The sequence below is a fragment of the Rhipicephalus microplus genome, chromosome 6, assembly GCF_043290135.1.
Source record: "Rhipicephalus microplus isolate Deutch F79 chromosome 6, USDA_Rmic, whole genome shotgun sequence".
Taxonomy (NCBI): Eukaryota; Metazoa; Arthropoda; class Arachnida; order Ixodida; family Ixodidae; genus Rhipicephalus; species Rhipicephalus microplus.
Window position 1 is genome coordinate 105,825,445 of NC_134705.1, and position 18,463 is coordinate 105,843,907.

The 18,463-nt window shown below is 43.1% G+C and overlaps 1 protein-coding gene across 2 annotated transcripts in view; it reads left to right on the top strand.

The window, feature by feature from the left end:
• LOC119168047 (uncharacterized) overlaps positions 1–18,463 on the top strand; it is a 249,851-nt gene that overhangs the window by 209,081 nt on the left and 22,307 nt on the right. The window contains exons 18-19 of one of the 2 annotated variants that reach the window (XM_075866358.1): positions 8,935–8,982; positions 17,672–17,849. In XM_075866358.1, coding sequence (XP_075722473.1) covers positions 8,935–8,982; positions 17,672–17,849 — 226 coding nt within the window. Of the gene's footprint in view, positions 1–5,418; positions 5,461–5,973; positions 6,022–8,934; positions 8,983–17,671; positions 17,850–18,463 lie in introns of those variants that run through there. The other variant, XM_075866355.1, reaches the window with a different exon arrangement.

Genomic DNA, 18,463 nt, shown 5'->3' on the forward strand with positions numbered 1-18,463 from the left:
TTCTTGGAACACGTGATAAGCAAGTATGGAGGACGCCCAGACCCGCGGAAAACATGCACCATCGCTGATTTCCCGCACCCCACTGACGAGAGGGCAGTACGCCGATTCCTCGGATTGTGCGCCTCTAACAGGTGTTTCGTCAAACGCTTTTTCACAGATCGCGGAGCCGCTAAATCACCTCACGAAAAGCAACTTCAAATTCAGGTGGGAAGCGGCAAAAGAGAAAGCATTTCAGGCACTTAAACGTCGCCTCAAAACGCAACAATACTTGTGCACTTCGACAAATACGCGGAAACAGAAGTACACACCGACACAAGCAGCGTACGACTCGGCGCCGTCCTTGTGCAAATGGAAGGTGGCGTGGAAAAGGCCATTAGGTATGCAAGCCGGTCGCTGACAATTCCACAACAGAAAAGGGGTGCCTTGCCATAATCTGGGCCGCATCGAAGGTTCGCCCCTACATTCACGGCAGGCCTTTCAATGTTGAGAGGCCCCGCCACGGTGATCTAGTGGCTAAAGTACTCGGCCACTGACCCGCAGGTTGCGGGATCAAACCCCGGCTGTGGCGGCTGCATTTCTGATGGAGGTGGAAATGTTGTAGGCCCGTGTATTCAGATTTGCGTGCACATCAAAGAACCCCAGGTGGTGGAAATTTCCGGAGCCCTCCACTACGGCGTCTCTCATAATCATAGGGTGGTTTTGGGACATTAAACCCCACAAATCAATTAATCAAAGTTATGAGCGACCACCACGCCTTGTATTGGGTAGATAACTTGAAAGACCCTTCGGGTCACCTCGAACGATGGAACCTCAGACTTTAAGACTTCGACTGAATCGTTGTTTACTAGTCTGGAATAACACATTCTGACGCCGACTGCTCTTGTTGTGGCAGCGTCGAACCACGACTGCCCGACGGCCTGGATGAGCACAAATTCTTAGGAACATTAACTGCCGACTACTTCGCCGAGCAACAGCGAGCTGACTCGGAACTCAGAATCCTTGTGGAATACCTCGAGGGTGGCAGTACGGCTGTCCCGAATGTTTTCAAGGGAGTAACGGAGTCGTTCTTCTTGCGAAACGAAGTTTTTAAAGAAGAACTTCTTGCCCCTTCGAGCCAACCACCTTTTTGTGGTTCTTCCAGCCGTGAGACCAGAAGTACTTGAGGCCCTACAAGATGACCCGACGGCTGGATACCTCGGTGTTTGCCGTACGCTCGCAAGAATACAAAAAGTACTACTGCTAACGACTAATCGCCGACGTCACTCCGTATGTCAGGAGCAGCCCAAGTGCCAGTGACGTAAAGCACCACGTACTAGGCAAGTTGGACTTCTCCATCCCATTCAGCCACATCGCTGGCCGTTCGAGAAAATCGCCACGACTTACCGACGCCGTTCCTGACGTCAATTTCCGGCACCAAATGATCGTCGAAACTAAATACAACTTCACATGCTACGCCGAAACGAACGCCCTCTCCAAAGGCAGTGCCTCTGAAGTAGCAAGGTTCTTCGTCGAGAACATTGTACTTCGTAATTGAGCTCCACAGGTCCTCATTACTGATAGAAGTACAGCCTTAACGGCGCACCTAACTCAGGTGATCCTGAGGTACAGCCAGACAAGTCAACGCCGAACCACCGCCTACCATGCACAGACCAATGACCTCACCAAACGTCTTAATAAGACCATCGCTAATATGCTGGCTATGTATTTCAACGTCGAGCACAAGACGTGGGATGAAATCCTTCCATATTTGACCTTCGCGTACAATACGGTCGTCCAAGAAAGGACGCAGATGACGCCGTACAACTTGGTCTGCGGAAGAAGTCCGACAACGCCGCTCAACGCTATGCTTCCAAACATCGCTGATGAAGAGAACCTGAACGTCAACGCCTACCTTCAGCGCGCGGAAGAAGCTCGTCAACTCGTCCGCCTGCGCACTAAGAATCAGCAGGCGATTGACAGCCACCGTTACGATCTTCGACGAAGCTTTGTTGAGTACCAGGCCGGGGACCGTGTCTCGGTGTGGGCGCCAGTACGCCTACGTGGGCTGAGTGAAAAACTTGTGGGACGGTACTTCGGACCGTATAGAGTAGTTCGACGTTTCGGCCCACTCGACTACGAGTCTGTTCCTGATGGCATTACGCACTCTGAAATCGCCGTGCTCGACAAGAAGTCGTTCATGTCGTGAGCCTCAAGCCATACCATGGGCGAACCTGTGGACTGTAGTTTATTGTTGTTGCTATGCTTTATTGGTTGTACCTATTGTTTATTTTCTTTATTATTGCACTTTCGTGTTTTCTTGAATCATCAGGGCTATGTCTTTTTCAGAGGGGGGTAACGCAACGTTCATTTCATCAAGATATGTAATCACCCCATTACATTACGTTCAGCGCAAACCATGCCTACGATGTTCCAGAAGCTTCAAAGCTTCAAGGGAAAGGTATTGCGCTAGTACGAGTAATAAAGCGTTTTATAACAGCAAAAGAACAACCAGGCGTCACATAATGTAAGCTGCGCAACGAGCGGGTCGTCCAATGCTCCAACCAATTTCAAAAGCGTGTTCTGGATAACCTAATAACTATGGTGCATACCCACTTCAAGCGTAATTCTACATTTTCGTCAGCCGCTGCAAAAATAAAAAAACATGGAACAAAACTTTTTGGAAGTTCGTCATGGCCGCCATGCCTATTCGAAGAATGATGGAGGATAGCACAGTTGAACGCCAACCAACTACACAATATTATGATTATTTATAGTATAAAGTGATATCCAGCTAAATTTATGTAACAGTTACCCCAAGAATGTTTAGAAAAAGCGCTGAAATGGCGCTTTTCCAGCTACCGCTACGACTTTGCCGAGCGTTCCGTGAAAGTGGGGCATTTTTTTTATTTATGATGAAGTAGTGGCTGTCCTTCAAATTCAGAGTTTGTATGATATTCTCGGTTAATATATTTTTTATGCGCAGAAACATTTGTTGACTTGTTGAGATGCATCCCTACAAAATCAAAGCTAGCAACACTCTTGAACTATATGAAGTTTGTGAAGGCAACTCCAGCACAAAGTGCTTGTTGATTGATTTGTGGGGTTTAACGTCCCAAAACCACCATTTGATTATGAGAGACGCCGTAGTGGAGGGCTCCGGAAATTTTGACCACCTGGGGTTCTTTAACGTGCACCCAAATCTGAGTACAGAGTCCTAAAACATTTCCGCCGACAAAGTGCTTGTAATCGAGAGCAAAAGGCCGAGAAGCCGTGCGCTTGCAGTGTGCGTTTAAGGAGTGGGCCAAGTAAAGGCGACCGTTGTAGCAAGCGATGCACTTGTCTTCATTCTGAATGAAGCGGAGGTTAACGCATGAATTGAGGCACTCTAAGCCGTCTTATAGTAACTGTATATGGTCCCCATTTACAGTTACTCTAAGCCGCGTGAGTTATGAACGTTATGTGGAAGTAATGCTGCAAAACGCGAGCTTTCGTCCGTGTCCTCCAAGATAGGAGAGCACCGGCAGGTTTATCTTCAGCCATTATAATCGTCATGATGTTCAAAAAAATAAGCATGGGATCTTTGAAATCCCAGTGTTTCCATGCATATTCACACATTTTGTCAATAGATGAACACACTGCGTAATACTTAAGTATTGAATTTTCGCCTTAAGGAAGCATAATACGTTATTTTGACGTATTATGCTTCCGCAGCGACGGGAGAAAAAATGGCCGGGCGTTGAGCATAGGTTTAAGGAAAAAGTCATGCCACACAGGCAATCAAATTGGCAGACCGAAGTCTCTGCGTTTTTGGAATAAAACAAGGCTGCAGAAACTCATCACTAGTTTCGATTTCAAGGAACATGCACGTTCGTAGCCGTAGCCGGGCACCCTAAGATTCTAATGAACAGAGTGAGGCTTATGTGAATGTTCGCAATTATTGTTTTTCACAAGTTTTTACAATTGAAAAAAGTGATACCCTGGTAAAAATTTCTGTTTTGTTTATATGTCTTTCTTTATTTCCTATTTTGTGAGTTTAAAAATGGGCGATGCAAGGAAATTGATCGTCTTGCTTTCGTAGTGCTTGCTTTCACTTGCTCTCGCCCTTCGCTAAGAGATATTAGAAGCTCGATCGCGCTCAGTTATCTCGTTCAGTAGGCGTGTCGACTACGGGAAAGGTGAAGACCACAAGTTGAAGCAGCCAGAGAAGGAATCCGCCATGAGCTGCACTGAACCCTGAATCCCTCGAAGATGTTTTAATCAGGCGAGACGTTTTACGCGGCTCTGCGCTGTAGTAACCAGCGAATTTCCAGTATCGTGAAGGTTTTTCAGCGTTTCCTATAAGACAACAGGTGAGCACAAGAATTTCCACCCATTATTTCAGAAGCAATTGATTTCGCATGAGTAAATATGAGTAAACCCAGTTCTCTGCAAGCCTGACTTGAGAGACAGAAGATCAGTGTCGCTTGACTAATTGGTGAAGACGGCAGCCAAGCTCCTGTCAGGAAGGAGCGTTCAATAAAAGACAAAATCGTGTTGGCCTGGGTACATACGTTTACTTTTTTTACTTTTGGTATGTAGTTCAAATGACGTCATGTAATCATGAGCGGCTTCGTGCTTATGAAATTTTTGTAAGCGCGGTATTAAAATTTGTGACTTTACTTGTAATAGTGTTACTAAAATGCCCGTGATGGAAAACATGGTTTAAAACTTTTACAAATATTATTCATGAACCCAACGTGTGCACAGTGAACATTTATTTGTCAATGCGACGTGGTTGCCTTGAAGAATAAAGCTGCGCACGCCAACAGAGACAACATGCGCATCACGTGAGACGAATACACGTCAGAAAATGCCCGTGATGCTGCCATGGAGATGCCTCAGTCAGCTTGGCGCTGTAGTTCTAACGTGAATGAGCATTTTCAACCTTTCTGCATGGTATGTTACACGATGTGGTTCTACTATAGGGCCTATACTCTGAAAGAACAGCTAGAGTAAGCCAAGTATGTCCGTTAACCATGTCGGATAAATGCGCTTCGCTGTATTTTAATCTTTACACAAGTAGTGTTCTGAGCAGAAAGCAAAATAGGCACGAAGAAAAAAGGAAATGACACAACTAAACGTTGTATATATCTAAATAAATAAAAAAATAAGAAGACAAGGTGGTATCAATTTTCACGGTCTGTACAAAATTTTAATTAACGCCACAATTCCTACATAACAGTTAAAAACAGCAGTCCGCAATCTCTACCGATTTACGGCCTAAGTGGCTGTGGAATTCAAATAATTCTACCGATACAAAGTGTTTTTTGTACAATGAGCCTAACGTAGAGTTACTACTTTTTGAAAAATAAATGTCTATCAGCGGAAATTTTGTTGAAACCATTTGCTTATGTAACTTCTTCAATCCTGATTGTCATGCTGTGATTTTCACACCGGTAGGTTCATCCAGTGCTGCTGGCGTTGAGGCCTCGTCCGGGTGAGGTAAGTGCACTATTGAATGCAATCTTTGCTATAATTGATGTTGAAGAATTATTTTATTGCAAGTCTTGCTGGTTGATTTTAGCAAGTGAGGTAGAACAGGACACTCAAATACATGACCGAATGTGGCCCGTGAAATTCTACCTTGTGGCGCACCACCCAAACATGCTCATTTTTTGGTTTGTTTTTTATTCTCTTGAGAAGTGTATTCGTAGGGTACATAGGCATGAGAGGTCCAAGGCAATATTTTCGTGAAGTTCATTCTGCAACCATTAAAGAATAAAATATTTAAGAGGTATGAAGCACTGAACAATCATAAAAGTAAATATTTTAAAGCTGCTAGCTAAATCAGTGGCAAGTTAAGTTCGAGCAACCCATGCCACGCGCCTGTTTTGCAACACTCTGGATCATAAAATTACGGGTGGTTCGATATATATCGGAGTCTTAGGATAAACCTGTTGTTTAATGCGCTCGCGTCCAGTGTTCATTCTTGATGTTTCATGCTCCACTTTTCAGCCTGGTTCAGCTCAAAATCCCGGAACCATCCAACCTGGTCCTTCTCAGGCAAGTGTTTGATCCTGATGAACACTACGTAATTATTATGGTTATTGTCATATATACTTATATGTCGTCTACATTATTGTATATATATATATATATATATATATATATAGTGGGAGTAATATTTCAATGGGTCGGTTAGTCTTCCTGAAGGTATGGGGTATGGCACAACGGGAGCGTTATCAACAAGGATAAATATATTTATTTCCCAACAGTTTCGAAAGGGTGCTCCCTTCATCAGGGGATGAGTTATACTATAATGAACTTCCAAACTTCGTTGCTTCCGCGTCCCTCTCGCCTTGAAAGATGTTTGCGGGAGTGAGAGATAAATAAAAAAAGAAAGAAAGAAAGAAAAAAAAGAGAACAAAAAAGAAGAAAAGAAAAAATAAAAATTAAAAGGAAAAAAGAAAAGAAGAAGAAAAACCACTATGAACACTGAGCATAAAACGAAATGTCAGTGAACGTCCACATTCGGTTCTTATACTGTGCTGGTCAGTTCCCAACGTGTGTCAGGCCATCCAAGATTGTCGCTGTGGTGGTGGGAGGGGTGCGGGACGGCGTGCGTAAGGGAAGGGTTTCCCCTTATTAGGTCGGTTGGCTCTTTGCCTTTCATCTTCGTCCGTTTCCCATCAAGGGTCATCAAGTGGTAGGTGACCGTAAACACTTTGTATGTGAATAAAAAAACGAGAAAGGACAGTGTACACGTGCGAGTCAGCCAGAAAAAGCAAGCATGGTCTACAGCTATCAATCTTTGTCACCAATTTCCTCCTAGCTTACTTCTCGAAGGCAGGAGAGTCTTCCGGGGTCCTCGTTGAATCAGCTACTAATTTTCTAAATTTGGAAATAAGATATGCCTCGCGCTGTTCGCGCTCGCGCCTGTTTGAGAAAGCGGACTGCAAAATAGTTACGCTGATATTTTCAAAACTGTGGTTTGGCAGGCGCAGATGTCTAGATAAAGGTAGCTTCAGCAGTGAAGTGGCGTGGTACCGGTGAATATTGAACCACAGCCGAAATGGCGTGTCTGTTTGGCCGATATATTCTTCTCGTCTGTTTGGCCGATATATTCTTCTCCACCGATGTTGCAATGTAGCATGTATATTACGTTACTGGAGTCACAATTAAGGCTTTAGGTTATGCATAATTTGAATACCGGGAAGTTCGCTCTGGATTCACGCGTTGTGATCATCTGTGGGCATAACTTGCATCGAGCTTTTTCGCAGGAATGGCACCCTGATTGAATTTTTTTTTTTGGGGGGGGGGGGGGGGTGTTTGTTTTTGCTCTGACAAGAATGTCCTTCAAATTTTTATCCCTGCGGTACACCACGTGAGGTGGCTTCGCGAAAATAGAAGTTAGTCGTCTGCTTTGCCTGATTATGTTGAAATGGCGGGAAAGTATGTATGTGATTCGTGGCGCTGATGAGGAGTAAGTTATTCTAAGGTTCGTTTGGGAAGTCGTTTTAGATACTCTGTTTGGTTCCTTAATTATATCATTCCTGTTCACGTTGCGAGAACGTAGTATGGCATCGTCATAACGTCTTCCGGATAATTTTGTTTCAATAAGGAATGCATTCGTTATTGCTGTGCCTACCACGAAACATACTTGACGCCACTGCCTTTGACGTACAACTAAAGTGCAGAAACGTTAACAAGCCTTCCTATAGGAAACGTTCCATCAATTGTGAATAGCTGGCACAAACACCTCGAAAGTCACCATATTAAAATACCTTAAAATCAAGATCAATATCAGCCGCCACCTGGCAGAAGACGAAGACAATCAGAAGGTGAAGAATGACGAGATTAAGCTGGCACCTTAAGATGTCGACCGTGACTATCTTTCACAGGCTACCATCGAACCCAACGTCATAATGATCCCTTAGCAACATACTTTACTGATCATAAAATTACATTCTTTCAAGAGAGCCGAGTCACCAGCTGATCGAGGCGAGCCCTTTTTGTACTTAGGGATATCAGGAGGCTACAATGACTATTGTATATTTTTCACAAAATTGTGTATAGTGCACTGTAATCTAAACTATTATACGTTGTGTGAACGATTATTGTTCAACAACAAAGTCACGTCTATATATGACGGGAGGACATGTGTACAAGCATTTCGGTTACCAGATCATCTCAAAACCACCTCATAAAACATCAATGACACGGTGGATATGGCGGTGATTTTTTAAATTTCAGTGTAACTTTTAAATGACATATATGAACTCTGTTTTCATATTTTTCTTGGAACTTTTAAGAATATTTTGAACACGTAGAAAGCGTCTTTGTGCGATTACACAGTTTTGAACTCTCCTTCAAGTAATGAAATCAAACTAACATGCTGATAGTTCGAGTGGCTTGGTTTTTCAGAAGACACTTGTCATCTTCATTCCATTTCCACACCCCGCACTAGTGGTCTGGTGTCTAAGGCACTCGTCTGTTAACCTGCAGGCTGCAGGACCGGATCCCGGCAAGGACGGCTGCATTTTAGACGGACACGAACATATTGTAGGTGCATGTGCTCGGATTTGGGTGTACGTAAACAACTCTAGGTGGTTGAAATTACTTGAGAACCTTATTACGGTGTCTCTGATATTCATACGGTAGTTTTCAGACGTTACACCTCACATTTTCTTGTTACTTCATTGCTGATGACCTGTGCTACCTGCCAAATACTTTTGCCCGCACCATGGCAGCGTACGTGTCTAGAGCGTCATGTAGAACACAGACAGCCGCTCACCGCATTATTCTAAAGAGTTGTAAAGTTATTTGCGGGATATTTAGCTGAGATCACGCTGAGTACTGTATAATCAACAGTTGTATTTCTATCTGTAAATTATACATATTTTAAATATAGAAACACTGCTTTGTTTGTACCTGTTCGTATTCACTTTCCTGCTTATCATACCATTTTCTTTTCAGAAATGGTTGGCCACGGCATTTTACGGTGGCTTGATTCCTATTGAAAGGGCAAGTCTTTATTCGCTCACTCTGTAAATATATGGATCTCTAAACATTGCTCTACTTTATGTACTTGTATATTTTATACATGTTTGAATCATCGTGGTTTTTTAAGCTTCACCACTTACACATGCGCAACAGGTAAACAAAACATGACCAAATAGCTCTAAAAAAGCTGCAGAGAAATCGTATTTAAATGAACTCTTATATCGAAAAAATAGCCCTGACTTGGTGGTCTAGTGGCTAAGGTACTCAGCTGCCCACCCGCAGGTCGCCAAGTCAAGTCCCGGCTGCGGAGGCGGCATTTTTGATGGTAGAAGAATTGCTGTAGACGCGCATGCTCAGATTTGGGTGCACGTTAATGAACCCCAGGTTGTCGAAATTTCCGGAGTCCTTCCCTACAGCGTCTCTCATAATCATACGGTAGTTTTGGAACGATAAACCCAACATATCTATCTATCTATCTATCTATCTATCTATCTATCTATCTATCTATCTAGCTATCTATCTATCTATTATCTATCTATCTATCTATCTATGTATCTATCTATCTAACTATCTATCTATCTTCCGAAAATATAGAGTTTCTTTTGTCACAAGAGCCACACAATACACAAGAAGTCGTGCGATCAGGTTACGAAGCTGTGGGGAACGTTATGCATTTAAGTAGTTCGCTAATTTTTTTATACAAAAGGCCATGCAGTACCGAATCGGTGCATAGAAGGTTGTTGAGCACAGTTTATCAAAAAAAGTCTTTTAAAGGGCCTGAGACTCCATAATAAGCAGCCGAAGGTTAAGAAAGTGCACCAAAGGGCGACAAACAAAAAGAGAGTGGCAACGGATCGCTTGACACCAAGTACACTAAAGATTTGATGCCACTGGTTACGATATTTTGATGTTTTAGATCTGAACATTTGCAGTGTTAGGAGGAGAATCTAGAACTGAATCGGCAGCTTATATATCGGCAGTAGCACGAAGTCCTGCGCGAGAAATTATAGAGTGAAGAAAAGAGATTAGGGACTACGAAACCGTATGATAGCGCAAATAAAAAACAGGTTGCTCTTTTTTTTGTTATTTGAGTAATCCTTTCCACCATACGGTGCGCCAACTGAGGCTGATGAGTACTTCACCTATATATAGATATAGATGGTACAGACCCCATGAATTCATGTGTTTCAATGTGCAGGGTGATATACAGAAATGGAAATACTTCCTGCCACAAAGACATTCGTTTAGGCTTCATTCTGATACATTGCAAACAAGGTGTTCTCAGAAGAGCGGGCTTTCTTTCTGGCTTGAGCGTCATACTGTCTATTGTGTAATAAACGAGATACTACTGACATTGTTATTTTTCTTTACATTGTTAAGAGGGAGTTTGAATTTGGAATGTATTGCAGAGATTATTCAAAAAGAAATCCAAGCTAGATTAAGTCGTATAAAATTTCTTTCAACAGATGAGGAGAATGATTGGCCGTTTGACCTTTTACTATAAACAGGCATTGTTTACCGTGGGTTCGTATAGCAAGAGTTCACAGCATCTAGTTGCAAGCCCCACAAGAACTTAGTTAGAGAGTGCACGTCGAAATTTGTTGAAATTCAGAAAGCACAGGAGTCCGTTTCTCATTGGTTGTTCAGTGTGGATATTTTAACAGCGCTAAACGAACTTAGAATTCGCTTAAGTCCAGTAAGGGTGACATCATTTGTTTTTAAGACTCTTATGTCACTGTTTATGCCCATAACGTCTGTTAATATGCAATAAAGCAAAAAAGAGGCAAGTGCTCGCAGCGCGATGTACGTAGGCGCCCAGAGAAGAGGGAAAATGCCACAGTGCTGATTTTGCACTGATATTTTTCTATACATGATAAAAATCAGAAACAAAAACATTAACTTGGCACTGGGAGAAAGTGTGGGTACGTTGCACAATGGTCATTTGTCTGTCCTTCTCTCCTTCATCTGAGTTGGGGGCGCTGCATAGCCGTGATACTTGTAGAGGATGTACATGTTTCTGTAAGACAAGTATCTATCAATCAGCGGTAGTGCTAGCAGCAAAAAAGGAGAGGGAAGTATTGAAACACGTGTACCTAGGCTTTTACATGACCCAATACCCCCACAGTGTTCATCACTAGAAGCACACACTGTAACGGTTCACGTGAACCTAGGCACTGAAACAGTGAGGAAGCACATACAAAACCATGAAAAAGGTACTGGTATACACTCGTTAGGTAATTGCCCCTATAGCCATTTTATGCGCTGAAAATCTTTAGCCACAAATACGGAACGCACTATTTTTGCACCACCCTAAGCTTTTAATGCACACGTCACTCTCGTCGTAATGACTTGACTTTCAATTCCGTTTGGCGTGCTGCTATGCCGACTGATCACGACACAAACCATGAGCAGCGGTTGTGACGGTCAATTTTCTGCCAGGGAAAATATCAAGACATAAAGCTAACAACGCCCTACAGCACTAGCAGGCTGGCAAGCTTCTCTCACATGCCTGGTACTCAGGAAAATAGATCTGCGGAGTACATAGCTCATGACTCACCTACATGCGCCGACTTTGACTATACGCCTTGGCCTCATGCCCCAGTTCACGCACAGCTTGCAGTCATCTGAGCTATTCAGAAAGTCTACCCACAAACAGGACAGGTGCTTGAACCATCTCGAAGTCACCCCGGACACTCCTCACGTAGCTATTTCACCCACTTTCTTAGCCTTATGTTTTTTCTGTTCCTAAATATTTGGTATATCATTGGCTCTCATGGTCTCCAGGAGAAGCACCATCGCACATCCCAGCGTCGCGTTTTTATTCTGAGAAATCTGTTAGCACACATTTTGAATTCTCGCCGCCTCAATGCAACTATCTATGAAACCAACGAAGCACGCCCTGCTAAGTGTCCACAGCAAGGGTTCATGTGAGTGAGATCGTTCACGTCAAGACTAAACTTCCTTTTTGCGGGTGAAGACGACTGTGATGATAAATACGATAAAAAAGGTGAGGGTGTATTATATTCTATTTCCTCTAGGCTTCCTTCCTATCAGCTGTTGTGGTAAAATTGAGTGTTGCCATTCCACTCTCCACTATTGAAGGTCAGCGAAACCACAGAAGTCTTTCTTAAATGTTCACGTCGCCCCTGAATACCACCGTGTTTATGGCGCGATGAGCTGTAATTCATCACGTACGGTATGAGACATTGACTCGTCATGGTAAAGAGCCTGCGCAACACGGTCCGGACCATCTTCTGTGGCAATGACGACGCCAGCCGACTAAACAATGTATGATGTCAAGAGGTCATCGAAAAGAGGGTTAGTTAGGATGCAGGCAGAAAACAGAAAAAAAAACAGAAGATAAAAGGGACTGGTTACGGCCCTGTTGCTTGAATTCAATTCCCCAGCCTAAGCAGCCACTCACTTTTTAAACATACAACAACACTTTACGTTCAGCATGATTGATATGTTGGGTTTAACGTCCTGAAAACACCATATGATTATGAGAGACGCCGTGGTGGAGGGCTCCAGAAATTTTGACCACCTGGGGTTCTTTAACGTGCACCCAAATCTGAGCACACGGGCCTACAACATTTCCGCTTCCATATGAAATGCAGCCGCCACCGCCGGAATTCGATCCCGTGACCTGCGGGTCAGCAGCCGAATACCTTAGCCACTGACCACCACGGCTGGGCTTTACTTTCACCATGACCACTCTAATTATACAATGGAACGTCATAAGCCTTCTCAGGAACCTTGACGGGGTTCAGGAACTTCTAAACAAAGAATCACCAAAAGTGCGGTGTGTACAAGAAACATACAACCAAGACACACCAGCTTTCTACGTAACTACACTATTTTTAGAAAGGACCGTGTGAATGCCATGACATCATCCGGAGGTGTAGCCATTATACTCAATCAAGGGATTTCATGCACCCACTTACATCTTCAAACGTCCCTTGCGAAAGTGGCTGTTTGAGCTGCTCTTTTTGACAAACTGGTCACAATTTGCACTACTTACATTAATCGAAAATATCAACTGCAAAAACACAATTTCCAATTTTTCATTTGATGAACTTTGAGGATCTCACCTTTTCCTTGGAGACTTGAATGCACATAGCAAGCTATGGGTTTACTCTCGCTACGACGCGAGACATTGGCTGATTGAACAGTTCCTCCTCTCGTCACGCGCATGTCTCCTGAATCGAAAAGAACCAACCTATTAAAAGCTCGCTAATAATACCTATTTCTCCATAGACCTAAGTATAGTATCTCCATTGTGCCTCTAATCCAGTGGAAAGTCATCAGTGATCCCTACGGAAGTGGCCACTATTCCGTAGTTCTCAGCACATTTATCGCAACTAATTTTCCACCACATGTTCCCACATCGCTCATAAACCGAGCTGTCTGAGAACAGTTTTATACGATTGCTCGTTTAGGTTGAGGTGACATTTGTACTTTAGGCTTTATGCTGCTGTCAACTACTTCACAGCGTTTCTGAGTGATGCTGCAACAAAATTCATCGTGCAAACGAGTGGACCCTCTGGAAAACAACGTTTGCCATGGTGAAATTCCTAGCGTCGAAACGCGCGCAAACAGCAAAACAAAGCATGCAGGCTGTTTCACGAGTTTTTGACAGCTGCGATTCTCAAAACTATTAGGAAAACAAAGTCTCCAGGCAAGAGGGTGAGCCGGCAGGCTAGGAAGGAAAGTTGGGGGAAACTTTTATCAGGCATCAATTTGTATTCACATAAGGGCAATGTCTGGAACATGGTGAGCAGGTTAACATAAAAAAATCACATTCACTCCCTATAGTAAATACACAAAGCCACAGCTTGGAAGACCAGGCGAAAATCCTAGGCGCCTATTTCGAACAGGTGTCGAGCTCGTCGCAGTATTCTGAAGCATTTTAACGATACAAAATAAAAATAGAAAAGCGGAAAGTAGAGCGGAAATCTACAAAACACGAGGCGTACAATGAACGCTTTCATTTATCAGAGCGACTGGCATTGCTAAGCGGCTTTAATAGATCCGTTCCAGGTTCCGAACAGGTCGTGTGTGAATTACTGCAACATCCTCTTCTCAAACTCAAAATGCCCTTGTTTCTCTGTATAATGCTGTTTCACTTCCCGGTGAGATCTCCACTGACTGAAAAAAGCCATTATTGTCCCGATTCTAAAAAAGGGCAAGGACCCGTCCTCAGTCTCCAATTACAAACCTATAGCCCTTACCAGTTGTCTGCACAACGTCTCTGAAAAGATGGTAAATAGAACACTGGTGCACTTTCTTGAAACAATCTACTTGAGCCAAAGCAGTTTGGGTTTAGAGAAGTAAAATCCACCACGGACCAACTTATTCATATCTAGGCACAAATCTGTGATGCTTTCGTCCATAACCAATTTTTCTTTCTTTCTGTGTTCCTCGACGTAGAGAAAACCTAAAACACTACGTGGCGCTTTGCCATACTAAGAGACGTCTCACATTTAGTTTGCACGGCAGTGAAACTTATCTGTCTAATCAGACATTCCGTGTTAGAGTGGGCCATGCTGTATCTCAAAAATTTGTGCAAGAGACAAAAGTACCACAAGGAGGTGTATTGAGTTGTATACTTTTTATAATCAAAATTAATTCCTTGCGTATGTCCATCCTACGAAAAGTACGAAAAAAATTAGATTGCGCATATGTCACTGACGTACAAGTCAGCTTTCAATCATGCAATCTTTCAGTGTGTGAACAGCAGGTTCAGTTGGGCTTGAATAAGCTTTCGAAAGGCGTACATAAGAACGGGTTTAAACTGAACCCTCAGAAAAGCATTCGTGTCTTATTCTCCAAAAAGAGTGGCCTTAATTTCAATGCGAATGTTAACCTGAATGGTCCATGTTTTTTAATAGTCTGCATAAGTTCCTAGGCCTAATAATTAGACAGCAAGTTAACATTCATACAACATGATACCTAACTAAAACAAGTGCTTGAAAATAACGAATAATATAAAAGTATCTTCATGTACCTCATGAAGGAGGGACAAGAACTGTTTCATGAGTTTATACAAAATGCTGTCACATACTCGCTTGGATTACGGTGTGATAATATAGCAGTCTGCAACACCAACTGCCCTAAAGATGCTCGACACTGTTCACCACCTTGCAATTTGTCTTACTACGAGTGCTTTTCGTACTAGCCCTGTAGAATGCCTGTACACTGAATCTAACGAGTGGTCAGTACATCTCAAGAGTTGCTACCTATCCTTTGTGTACGTTGTTAAAATAAACGCAAACAACGAACACCCTGTACACCCCACCATCAATGATTGTCCAGTTCTGTTCTATTCAAAAACCGCCCCGTCATGAGACAGCCCTATGCACTTCGTGTAAAAAGTTTAGCCGAAGAAATGGGTGTGCCACATTGTGAACACCATTTAGCTGCTCCCGCTTTATATGTCCCGCCATGGCAGTAGCAGCTCCTAAATTGTGGTATGTCCTTCGTCAAAGTTACTGAAAACGCGCCTTTTGCAGATATTTATACACACTTCCTTGATCTGCAGCATAAGTATTCATGTTCAGAATTTTTTACCGATGCCTCAAAGACACGCACCTCTGTGTCCTACGCAGCGGATAGCACATATGTTTCAGATGTAGGTGTTCTGCACCCCAGTACGAGTATCTTCACTGCAGAAGCGTACGCGATATCATCGGCCATGAAACATATCAGAGAACTGAAACTCGCAAAAGCTGTGATATACAGTGATTCTCCAAGCATGGTAAGAGCTCTGAAACCCTTTAAAAACACAAGAACACTATGCTGGTCTCTGTGTACTCACTACTATGCGCGATTTATACACAGCAGCAGTCTGCAGTCTGTCTAAGTCGGCTAGATGACAGGACATTGCGAGATTCAAGGGAACGTGTTAGCGAATTATGTCGCTGTTAACGCTCACTATAATGCCACAATTAACATATCTATAACTGTCCCTGCACTTGACCTCAAACCCAACATTAGACAAAAGTTCCAGGATTATTGGTAGCATTTATGGTAAAGGCATAAAAATAAACTTCACCTCATGAAGCCAGGTATTGTGAATTGTCCGCCAACATCAAAGTCACGCTACACCGAAGTAACACTCACCAGAATAAGTACAAGACATACACGCAGCACATACTCACATCTTTTGTCTGGTTGCCATCAAACCTTCTGTGAAAAGTGAGGTGAACCTGCCACCATGCTTCAAGTTTCATTACAGTGCAAAGAACTCGATTTAAGTAGAAGAAAACGCTTTTCATTTTCCTTATGCCATCTAATTTCTTTGCACCCATCATTATTTATAGGTAGGGAAGTGCTTTTTAGTTGTCAATCATTGTTCGCGTTTTTAAAAGATTTAAATAATTTTTACGTCATATTACCAGGCATCCTCGCAGAACGACCTCTCTGAGAAGAGGTCCCTGCTGCGATGGCTACACTCATCAAAGCACTTGCCTCGCGGCCCTCGGACACAAGGGCATAAGCAATCGAGGCACTTGTGATAATGCCGTCCATATTCACCATGATTTTGTTATCACGAACTTTCGCCATCTATTCACACTACCCACATTCCATGTCAAGGTCATGATTTTGATACTTCTATGCTTTGCCCGCCTTAGCAGGAGAAATTTTATTGCCCCTAAACAACCACTTATTATAATCATTGTTCATTACTCAATTCTCATGATCTGGTGCTCTTTGCCTATTGAACGGCCCTTGCGCCACAAAACACCAAACATCAAGGATGCAGGCGAGAATGCTACTACACGCGCCGGTCTCGTAGACCAAGCACTGCCATCAAATGGCACTCATTTTTCGAAAAACCAGAGGCCCAGCAGCAGTCTCGGACCCAAAACATTGTCTCGTCAGTCTTATGTGCCCCAGAAGCACCAATAGTAGTGGCCAGTTCTTGTCTTCTAGCCGTCTCGCTTTGCTAACACAGTCAGTGTTACATATCAAAGGCCAAGGTCGCTTACACGAAGCCGTGTCTACCCCTTTCACGAATTCGATGCTCGCACGCCCCGCTAAGTGAAGGAGGAGGGGCAAAGCTGGGAAGCCATGTGCCTGCTAGCAAGATGGCAACTGACTGATAGCCAGAGTCTGTGCACTCATACAAGGTGGGCTCGCGCTCTACAGCGCTGTTCTCGACAGATATAGGGCACTTCGTGTGTTTCTTATCTCTTTTCTTACGTTCTTAATCACGGCTTCGGCCAGCCGCCAGTATTTTGCCCCTAATGCACAGAATACACTGTGTTCTAGGGAAAAAGAGCTCTGGAACGCCGATATACTATGACTTACCGTCATGCTTTGCATGACCAGTTTTCATGACACAAAGCTTCTTTGTTCTTGTCTGAGCAATAAAAGCAATGCTTTTATAAAATCAAGTAATTTAGCCCCCACACTTCGTTCTCAAATAGGTCATTATGTCGAGTGCGCAAAAGTCAAATGTGTCAGCAAAATATTCGGCTGCTGCTAAACTCTTCTGAGAAGAAATTGTGATATGGTGCGTGTACTCAGATAATACAGCTAAGACAATGTAAAACTCTAAAGCAATGAATGAATTTAATGGATACACAATGACAAGTGTGCCTAGGATTTATTTTTATCACAAGTATTGCATTGTCGCAAACATTGTCTTGCATGGGGATTGATATTTTAAAATGCTGCTGTGTTTTTTCTTTCATTTTCACTATAGCTGAAGGGAAAGAACGACCGATGCACCAGGCGTACGATCTGCATGGAAGGGACATGTTGCCTGGCTAACGGCCGAGCCCGTAAACGATGCAAAGCACTAAGCAAGCGTGGTCAGCCTTGTTCACCTTGGACTACAACTAATGTGTACCTCAATCATTGCCCTTGCGGTCCTGATGAAGGTAAGATAAATTTTTGGGTTAGCCCGCATATATCCAAAGAGCCAGAGCTTCTCGTTAACATACGTCTATAGTTTTGTATGAGCGAGCATTGCAGAAAAGGTTTCACCATAAAGTTGAATGATGCAAACATTTGTGAATGAAAACATACACAGTAAATTGATCAGGCTTTCTCTGAAGCCCTCCGCAGATTTTAAAAGGTGTGCTTGAGTCAGCACTAATTTCACCACCAACGGAACGTGTGATAGTACCTGTCCCTATTATCTTTATAACGTGAAGCGTCAGTAGGCAAGCTCTAATTCTGCGATTTACTTTTTATATTACTTATGGTATATGTCGCACATGTTGATTGTGCCAGATGAGCTTTCAAAGCGAGCCGACAGAAAACACTGTCTTGAGGCGCAATTACCTTGTGTCTTGAGGTGCAATGCTTGAAAAACAGTTCTTGGGTAAACGAACCTAATAAAAATTTTTCATTCAGGTATTACAAGTGTAGTGTTTGTTGAAAAAGCGAAGGAAGAAGCCAAGGAGCGAAAGAGCACAGAACCTTCTAGCAATGGTCTTGTTTGATATAATATCCCAAAGTATGCAAAATGGCCTTTAGGTCTTTCTAATGA